This window comes from Chlamydotis macqueenii, chromosome 20 (genome assembly GCF_036417535.1).
Source record: "Chlamydotis macqueenii isolate bChlMac1 chromosome 20, bChlMac1.mat, whole genome shotgun sequence".
In the NCBI taxonomy this organism is placed as follows: Eukaryota; Metazoa; Chordata; class Aves; order Otidiformes; family Otididae; genus Chlamydotis; species Chlamydotis macqueenii.
This window is the reverse complement of record NC_141575.1, coordinates 2745544-2755829: the sequence shown is the minus strand read 5'-3', so window position 1 is coordinate 2755829 and position 10286 is coordinate 2745544. Positions and strand designations below refer to the sequence as shown.

The 10286-nt window shown below is 37.9% G+C and overlaps 1 protein-coding gene across 1 annotated transcript in view; it reads left to right on the top strand.

The window, feature by feature from the left end:
• Positions 1-386: 386 nt before the first annotated feature.
• The window catches only part of CNTRL (centriolin), a 35725-nt gene continuing 25825 nt past the window's right edge, over positions 387-10286 (top strand). Inside the window, exons 1-10 of the mRNA XM_086763595.1 lie at positions 387-854; positions 2232-2472; positions 2911-3044; positions 3578-3708; positions 5031-5172; positions 5727-5913; positions 6013-6206; positions 7963-8082; positions 8949-9174; positions 9667-9776. Coding sequence (XP_086619721.1) covers positions 2265-2472; positions 2911-3044; positions 3578-3708; positions 5031-5172; positions 5727-5913; positions 6013-6206; positions 7963-8082; positions 8949-9174; positions 9667-9776 — 1452 coding nt within the window. The 5' untranslated portion in view covers positions 387-854; positions 2232-2264. The remainder of the gene's footprint in view (positions 855-2231; positions 2473-2910; positions 3045-3577; positions 3709-5030; positions 5173-5726; positions 5914-6012; positions 6207-7962; positions 8083-8948; positions 9175-9666; positions 9777-10286) is intronic.

Here is a 10286-nt window from a genome sequence, read left to right as displayed (position 1 = left end):
GTACAGAACACTGGAAAACACTATTCTGAAACAGTCTTTTTAAATCCAACTATGTCCCTTCCACACATTTTTCTTCAGAGATAGCCTACTGATTTTTCAACCCTACATTTCACACCTCATTGTTTAGATTGCAAACTAGCACAGCCCAACACCCTGACAAGAGATTTATTTGAACACTTCTGTGAAGTGTGGCAATTCAGGCCTACTGCATTGAGCTTATCATGGTCATAGGATGTATTTCCAGTGCTAAATACAATGTTCCAGAGTAAAACCCACCTACGCACCATTTCATGGCAACAGGCTAATACACAATACATACACACAGATATACATAAAGCATGGACCGAAAAAAAAAAGAAAAAAAATATCACCAGACCAGACTTTGTTATTTATTCAGTGACTTGGGCTTTAATTGGAACAAAACCTCCCAGATCTCCGCTTTGGCGGCTGACGGCCGCGCAGAGGACGGGCGGCGGCCGCCCCGGGGTGAGGGAGCGCGGCCGCTGCGGCGGGAACGGGAGACAAAACAGCGCACGCGCCGGAGGGCCCCCCCGGGCGGGAAAGCCGCCTTGGCGAGGGGCGGGGCCTCGGGAGGGCCTCCCCCGCCCCTTCCCCCGTCGTCGGCCAACAACCAGACAAAATGGCGTCGGCTCGGCTCCTCACGCCGGGCCCTTAAAGGAGCCGCAGCACCTTGGGCCTGGCCGCTAGTGGAGACGACGAACGGTCGGTGGAGAAAGGGAGGCGGGAGAGCGGCGCATTGAGAACCGGTGCCTTTACGCAGGATCGGCCGGAGGCCCTCCTGGCCGCCAGTGGCGAGCGGGAAGCGCTGAAACGGCGTTACCATGTCAACGCAGGTAATCAAAGCGGAGGCTTGAGGGGAAACGCCCTCGGCGGGAACTGGGATTCCCCTTCAGCGAGCAGCCGCTCCAGTGCCGCCTTACTGCGGGCTGGGGGCGCGGTGTTGCCCCAGAGCGCGGCCCCGCGGAGGGGAGCTCAGCACCGTGCTGCGCTGGGCGGTCGCCATCCTGTCAGGTGTGGGCCGGCCACGGCGGGAGGGCGGGAAGAGGCCGGTAGCGCGGCTGTGGCGGGTGCGCAGCCGTTAACGGGTGACTCGGGGGTGGGCAGCACCCAGGGCCCTTCTGCTCCCGCCGGGGCGCGGGGTACGGCCAGGGCACCTCGGCGGCCAGGTCAGCTCAGCGCTCCCCCATCCCTGCCTGTTCTAACCTGAGAGTTTTGTCCTGGTGTTCATCGCTAAACCATCGATCTCTTCTCAAGAAACCGCGTTAAAATGGTTAACTCCTCCCCTTAAAAGACGACGAAGCTTCCCACAGTAGCTGTTCCCTAGCTCACCACTCTCTTCTCTCCTCTCCTTCACTGAATGAATTGTGCCTCCAAGTATTGGACAGAAGAAAGTGACTCCTTCTTTCTTTCAGGAAAAGAAAATCCATTTTAATTATGAAAATCTCAACTTAAGACAGAATTTAATCACTCATATAGCTCTAAGTTCACTTAAAAGTATACATTTCTATATTAAACAATATCTTAAAATGTGTTTTTTTTCTTACTGGGTCTAGGTTTTAGTTAAAACCTATCCCTTGAAGCAGCAGCCCCTACAAGGGCGTTCAGGCACAGCACACACACATGACTGCTTCTACCCTTACCCCTAGGAAAATATATTTGTCTCTGGGGGAAATTTCTGTTAACATTCCCTGGAATTTCCCAGGCAGTCATGGAATAACTTGTTTGCAGAAAGGGGAACACTGAAGGAATGCAAGTGCTAGACTGATTTTAATTATTTTTATCTCTGTTGTCTTTTTTTTTTGCTTGTATTTGCTCTTCTAGCTGTAAAGTGGGTAGTTTCTAGCTTTGCTAAAAACAATTGGGATCCTAGTCCTCTCTGTCCTCTGCCCACTCTGAGTTGAGAGTAACCTCCAGACCTGACAGACTTTGTGTCAGCTATGAATTGCAGGACAGTTACCGACATGAGTTGCAAAACAGAAAGCAGTTTAGCCAGTTCCTGGTGTTGTGCTGTAGTGTGGTGTAAGTAAACAGGTATACCGTTCCTCCAAATGTGTTAGCTCATGAAAACTGGAAGCTGGCTTGGATATGGTTTTTTGGCACCATATCATTGCTGGAAATATTTTCTTATGCTAAAAAGACGATTTTGTTGGCATGCAAACCATTAAGGTTTAGAGTTATCTACAGACTGATGTTTATTTCTGTTCTTCCAGATATTAGTTATCTGATATTCTCTATTTTTGGTAATGAAGAAAGGCTCCATAAGAAAAGCATTATGTAGAAAAACACAGATGTCAGCTTCTCGGACACCTAGTCCAACATCTCTTGTCAGTTCATGTACCACATCGCCATCTCCTATTAGTCAAGAGACATCACCATCTCCTTGCAAAAGCATGGAGCAGAGGCACCAACAACTTGATATTACAGCAGAAAATGTAGAAGCTGCTTTTGAGTGTAAGTTTCATACAGGTATTGTATAAAAGCCTGCTGGTATAAAAGTACATACTAAAAGCATGAAAAGCCAACGTTCTGTGAACTGTATGATTAAAGATGTATGATCTGAAAAAAAATTGCTTTCATCTTTTGGTACTCAAATGTGGAAATAATACTAATGAAAGCTTTGTAGAATAATGAGACTTTTAGTCCTTACATTCTGTGCCGGGGGGAAGACTGGCAAAGGGAGATGCATACTGCGCCTCTTCCAAAAGGCTGTACCCGCTTACTCTTAACATGTCATTTCCTGTAAACGTTTCTGGTGTGCTGTTTCTTCTCATCTCCTTTGGGGGAGAAATAATTTTCAACGTTTTCCCAGTATTCAATGTGAAGTAAGAGACTAATATAAAGATTGCCAGTCCTTCCACTATTGAAGGTAGTTTCTCGGTTTAATTTCAGATGAAAATGGTGTTGGTGCAGGAGTTAGGTACATTACAGAACCCCTTATACAAGGCCTGTCAAAACAGGAAAATGTGGCATGTATAAGCTCACTGAATCTTTCTTCCCCAAAGGATGGGGACAAGAAATTTAAGGTAAGTTATTGAAAAGAACTGGTAACTAAACAAAATTAAAAATTAACTTTGTTTTATTTTTTAGTAAAGGTCTATTTTTAAGTGGATATAAACAGCTGTATTCTAATTATGTTAGTCTAGTTTTACAAGCAGCTTCTGTTTAAAAAAAACCCGCAAAACAGTAGAGACTTGTGCAAAAGAAAAAATTTTGGATATATTAGAGTGAAGTTTAGAATGCCATCCATTTGTGTAACTTTTTAGCTTTTGGATTGTGATGAGGTGTGTGGGGTTTTTTTTGTTGGTTTGTTTGTTTGTTTTTTAATGGCAAGTTCCCTTTTGTGTAGATGAGACTGGTCCACTGTAAATATAAAATTTAGTTTTTATCTTCCAGTGCTGTAGAATACTGTACCTAAAGCAGGCTTTTAGAATGCAATGGTTAAACTGTGATTAATTAAATGTTGGAATACTTTGGGTTTTTTTAAAGAATAGGTGGCTGTTAAAAATAGGGGGAAAAAAAAGCTGCAATGCTAAGGGATTAATTTTCTGTTCTTTAGTACATAGAAAATTTGGAAAAGTGCTCTAAACTAGAAACTCTAAATCTTAGTAATAACCAAATAGAGAAGATTGAGAAGTTGGATAAACTGATGAAGTTGCGTGAACTCAATTTGTCTTGCAACAAAATCAGGTAAGCAGAAACACTAATGGTTTTGATAAGCCCAGATATAACAAAGCTGACATTCTCTTACTGTTTAAGTGAGTTCTCTCACAGGTGTGAACAGTTAAGGTGAATTTCCCATCAGTTGTATGTCCAGACTAACAGGCTTTGGTGAGATCTTCTTGCTGATAGCTATTAAAAGGATAAATAGTTGTGGGAGGTGCTGTTAGTGTACCATGGCTGCAGTTAAACTTGTTTTCCTAGGAAACCAAGCCAGAAATGTCAGTTTCCAGATACTGTAATGAAAAGCGTAGAATAAGTCAATTAAATGCATTAAAAAATAATTAAACTTTTACTGTATATTATTACAGGTAATACAAGAAGCTTTCTTTTAAGAGAGGAAGCTGAATGGGCTTGATCAGGCAGGCCGTAAACTCATTAAATTGCTTTTTTGCTTTTGCTGTTTTAAGATTCTAGTATCTTGTCTGAGCAGTATAAAAATGTTGAAGGGTAATGGTTCACACAATAGCAAAATTCTCTGTTTCCTTCAATTTTTTTGTTAGTGAATTATGATTTTTACATCTGAGTGGCTTCGCAGTAGAGAAGCTGCGATTTCAGTAGAGAAGTTAACAATAGGAAGTAAGCAAGACACTAGGGTTTCTCCACATTGCATTCACACAACTTCCTCTCTCAACAGAAACTGAAAAGGTCAGAGTAGCTTTTAGCTACTACTGCATGTTTTGAGATTTTAGTTGTATACAGTTGGTATCTATTAAAAAAATAGTACTGTCATAAGAGCACGTTCTGCTGTACTTCATTGTAATATTCATATCTTTAGATAAATACCCAAGTAAACTAAAACCTAGTGCATTTTCCTTATTAGCTATTTAGTGTTTTAATGAAAACACTAAAACATGTAGGTCTGCATGCTGTCAGCGTACAGTTGACACTTCCTTTGTATGTAAAAAAAGAGCCAAAACATTTATATTTTGGTTGGTCTGTGTCCCATGACATTCTCAGGAGAAAAAGAACAAATTTTGCATATTAAAATAGAATTACCACACATTAAAATAATTTTAATATTTAAAATATGTAAAAGTAAAGGTTTTGCCACAGTGAGGGGTTTTTTTTTTTGCTGTGGTTTGTTTGTTTTTTTTTTTTTTCATTGTCTAAATGTAGTACTTGTAAGTAAGATGGTGCAATTTCATTTGAATTGTGAGTCCATGGCAGTAACTGGTTTTACTAATCTCTTGGATGATAATTATTTGAGACAGATTTTGCTGTAAGTTATCTATAATGTCTCAGTTACACTGTAAATTTGATATGGTTCTATATATTTTTCTTCTTTTCAGTAAAATTGAAGGTATAGAACATATGCAGAATCTACAAAAACTGAACCTTTCAGGGAATGAGATTGAGCATATTCCTGTGTGGGTAGGGAAGAAACTGAGATCCCTGCGCATCCTTAACTTGAAACAGAATAAAATATCATCAGTAAGTGATTATAGTTAGGAACAATAATCGTTCAGAAACTTTTCATGAAGTGGACTACTATATTTACATTGATTGACTTACTCTGAATAATTGCTGAGTGTCTTTCCACAAAGCATGTTGTGAAATACAGCCATTGTGAGTCTAATAAAGTTGTTTATCAGAAAAAATCTGAGAGATATTCAAAGCATAAACGTATACTACATTGTTCAGGAAAGTGTAAGTTTTTGGAAACTTTTCTTGTAAGTCCAGGGGAATTGAAGGTTATATATATCTGCAGGCCTCGTTATTTTGAAAGGTCAAGCTTGATTAAATTTGCCCTCTTTGCAGTGGCATTTTTTCGCAGAAGGAACAAATTTATTTTAGGAAGTTACTTTTAATTGTAGTACTGTGTATTTTGGTAGGTTTTTAGAGATTCCACTGTAGCATAAATGTTAAAATAGATCCTCTGAGATGGACCTAACGTAAAACATTCTATGTGATCAGAAATTCAGTAATGGTGGTTTGATTGTTCTTGAAAAGTTATCTAATCATTGTTCCATTTATCTTTGATTTAGCTCCATGATATAGCTAAACTAAAGCCTCTACAAGATCTGACTTCTCTGTTCCTTGCTGATAATCCAGTTGTAAGTCTGTCTCACTACCGCTTGTACACCATATTCCACTTGCGAGCACTGGAAAACTTGGATGGACAGCCAGTGACAAATCACGACCGGCAGGAAGCTCTAGAGAGGTTTGATTTAGGTAATAGTGATGTTTTAGAACTATACTTAATGACACCAAATTTAAGTTTAGATGGAAAAAAAAAATCTGTTTGGATGTTTCTGTTACTCTGTTTTTCAGAAGAGATAGAGAAATTAGAAAGAGAGTTGGAAAACACAGTAAAGGAGTTGGAGAACCTTAAACTTAACCAGTCCAAAGTGCTGGAGAAACTTCGCCATCAAGATGAGGTCAACAAATCGTTAAAGGAAAAGACTTTACAACAGAAACAAAGCTATGAAGACCTACAAGGGGACCTGGACACCAAAAATGTATTGGTAAGATAATTACTTGCACTAAGTAAATATTTGGAATAGTTTTGTTGTCAGAAACAGAGTTTCCATTGTGAGAGTTCAAATGGCTGGAGCTTTATGTTTAAAGTTAAAAGACAAAATGTAGGCACTTCAGCTTTAGAGAGTGATTATTCCTTGACCAGTTCTTCAATATTCTTTCTGTGGAAAAAGTAAGTATCTTGAGCCAGCAATCAGTATCACTCTGGTAATTTATAGTTCATAGTAACTTATTTGTTTGTCTCTAGCAATATCTTGTTTGTTTGTTTGTTTAAAATTTTGTCAGTTGATGAAAGGTTAAGCATCCTCTTGCTGCTAAATTGCCGATGTACTGAATCTCCTGTGTTGTTTGGACTTTTAAAGTTGCTGTTGCAATAAGGGAAAAGATTAAATGCTTTTACAAAAAACAAGGTGTGCATACAAGTTGTATGTCACTAGTACCCCTTGATTATTATTTTGGGTAATGTCCATTAGTTTGCTTGTACTTTATTCACGTTATCCTAAAATCTTAGGTTTGACAGGTGTCTTTCCTTGGCAGCTGTAAAATGCAAGAAATGTCCCATTGACTTGAGAGTCCTCGGCTGTGAATGACCTGATGGGAACTTAATATATGGCCTTTACCTTACTTGTTAGACTTGCCCTCTAAAATTTTATCCTTCAGAATCTCTATAGCTAATATTTCTATAGCTGTTTCTTCTGTGAACACAGACACTAACCAGCAGCCTAAAGTGTAGTTCTCAGTCTAGTGAGATTTAGCAGCATATATTTTGCAACTTAACCCACTCTTATCCTTTGGATGACAAACTTTGCTTGCTTCTTTCTTCCTTTAGCTGGTGTATTGGTTTGTCACAGTTCCCTTTCCGCAGAGCCTTTATTCCTCACTGAAGGTAGCCCCACTGTGCTCCTGGGTTGCATGGTTATTTTTAATTCTAGGATTTATTTGCATGTTTACTGAAGTCGGAACATCTGTATAAAGTGTTCCAGTGAGACTTTATATTCACTGTGGTTTTTTTTAATGCCATTTTCTTGGTTATTTTTATTTTTTCCTTTTCTTTTCTCTGAAACACAGTCAATTTTTGTTTTAAAATCTTTCCTTTATTCCAGCCTGTCCTGTTTCTTTTCCTTTACTAGTCCTGCTTTCCACTGTCTATTGGAGTTTTGCTGCATGTTCTCCCTCAGGTATTCAGTGTGAAAAGTTGATTTAAAAAGAAATCACATGATGGACCTTTATTTAAAAAAAAAAAACCCAAACCCTCAAAACCTAACTAGCACAAAGTTAAGCTAAAATGAAATGCATAGGCTCTATACACTTGACAATTGAGACTTTTTTGTTTCTTTTACAGACGAGTGTTAATAGTTCTCACTGCTCATTAGTAGCAGTAAATAAATTTATTATTTGGCATAGATTTTGCTAAAGGATTGTACCCAAATTAATTTTTTTATCCTAAGTTAGTGACAAATTTATTTTCAAACCTTTGATGCATGTAAACATAAAAGGCCTTTCATGTGATCATTTGTGTTATATTAATTGTGGTGTTCTTTTGTACTCTTAGTCGTCGTATTGTATCTTGTAATGAAGTTGCACTTTGTGATATTCTTGATCCATAATACACCATCTTAACTTTTTCTGCTGTGAGCTTTGTTTCGAAGTTGATGTCTTTGCCGTGCTCTCTACTGAATTGAAATGTATGTGATAACGATGACACTGGAATGAACGCAGCTTACTTGTTTACTGGTTTATTAGTTAAAGCAGAAGACAATGGAGCTGACCCGAGCTTGCCAGAAGCAGTACGAATTGGAGCAGGAACTGGCGTTTTATAAGATTGATGCTAAATTTGAGCCGTTAAATTATTTTCCATCAGAGGTAATACTTTTAAATTAAAGGGTCTTTTCAATGCTGTTTCTCTTGCTTTTCAACTTGGAAAATAGAAAACTTGATAGTTTTTCTATAGTTCTAGTAGATACTGCTTTATTAAGAGTTATTAGTTATGAAATACAAACATTTAATTTAACAGTCATGTTACAAAATTTGAACTAAACTGGATCTAAGTGACATTCAATGTCTTGAATATTAGTATACACACCTATATGCGTATGTTTTAGCTAAGTAGGGTCAGTGAACAGACACTTTGTTATTATCCAAACAGAGCTTAGTCCTTTCTTCTAGCTTAATTTTGGAGGCCCTTTCACTTGGAGAAATTCCACAAGTTTATTGAGTTAAACAGTATTAGAATTTCTGTCCTTTCTCTGTTATTTTTCCTCCTAGTAGAGCTAACCTGTCGTAGTTGCAAACAAGTTAGAGACGCGTGAATGAAAGGAGTCTGCACAAGAAACGTAAAGATCAATAATCATCAACTACAAATGATTTTTTAAGTTGCGTTTGAGTAAATTTTAAGTGCAACAATGCAGTAGACTAAGTATAATCTATATTACTGTTAAGTCTAAATTATTAAGAAGAATTCCTCCAGTTAAATATCCACTTGCATTACCCATTTGCAACAAACTGATTATACCCTAATGGGGTTTGTTTGTTTTTTAATGTAGTTATAAAATAACAAGAATGTTCAAGGCCAAACAAGTCAATTGGAGTCTGTTTTCTTCTAATTATTCTAATTTCAAATTAGTTTTCCTTTTATATGCTTGTTAAGAGAGTTTGTGTGTTATGAGTTGACTGCAACCTGTGTCTATGAGATTGATAGATACAAAGACATATTGCTTCATACATTTCAGGATGTTGAACTTGATAACGTACCCGGTGAAAGCCCGTACATTGGTAAGGCTCGGTATAAAAGAAATATGTTTATAAGAGAAGGCTATATTGCTAACAAAGCTCAGCAGATGGAGATTGGAAAAATGCAACTAGGTGAAGATGACTTCTACGGGAAATCCCAACTGAAATTGCAGCTCCAAACTCTAGATGAACTACTAGAGAGTAAAGAAAAAAAGATTAGTTCAGGTAAAATCTTAATTTTTATCAAATAAAAACTAAAGTATATATATCAACGTAGCTTATTCCACTGATTACATGCTTGACTCACATTTGGCATAAGAATAGCAATAGTGTGCCAAAGGCTGAAAGTGGTGTAATTTCCTAACACTGTACTTGATGCATTTTGGGTCAAAACTATTACAATTTCTTTTTGCTATTATTTTAAGACAATTTGGGATGAAAGGATTAATTATTATTGAAAAGAGAATGCTAGGGAGGTTTCATTTGATGCATTAATTTCATAAGACTGATTAAAAAAACTTTACACTCTTTTTGAGAAACAGCATGTATTAGCTTTGATTATCACTATTTTAAGAAAATGCATTCTGATTTACGTGTTAAGAGAAAAAATGCATATCAATGTTATACAGAATATTATAACATTTTGTGGGGTTGTGGGTTCCTTTAGTGTGTTGTGAGTTTGGTTGGTTTATTTATTTTTTTTTTTTTTGTCTACAGCACAAAGAAGATTAGAAGAACTGCAAAGTGCAATAGGAAATGCAGAGCAACAAGTTTTGAAAGTAACAGGGGAACTGCAACAAGTGGAGGATGCTCTGTCTCAGAAAAAAGTATGCAAAAACATTGCTATGTGAATAGCAAGGGAAAGCATTTGAAGCCATGTTGATGTAAAAAATATACCTGTTTTTCTTCTCATTTGTTTTTAAAGGGGCCATTGTATATATGTAAATCCATTTGTCATGCATCAAGAGAATCTTACACGTTTTAGACGACTTGTTTATAAATAAGCTGTCAGAGTTGTTGTGCAGTTAATTGTATCTAAGCATGTTCCATGGGATGCTGCTGCTGATTGTTAACTTTACCCAGAACACTTTGGAAGAACATAAATACAGATTTGAGTTCTTCAGTAAGTGGACGGTTAGGGCTTACTGCATTACGTGGCGGGAGACTTGGATTTGAATTTGAACGTATCTTCTCAGATCCAATAACCATAAGCTTAAAGCTCCTTAAAGGCCTCATAGACAGAGCAGAAAGTAAGAGTAACGGCACAGCATCGTAAGCAGTGCCGGGGACAGGGCATACATGTTCATGAGAAAGGAAGTTTTACCTGAACCGCTCAA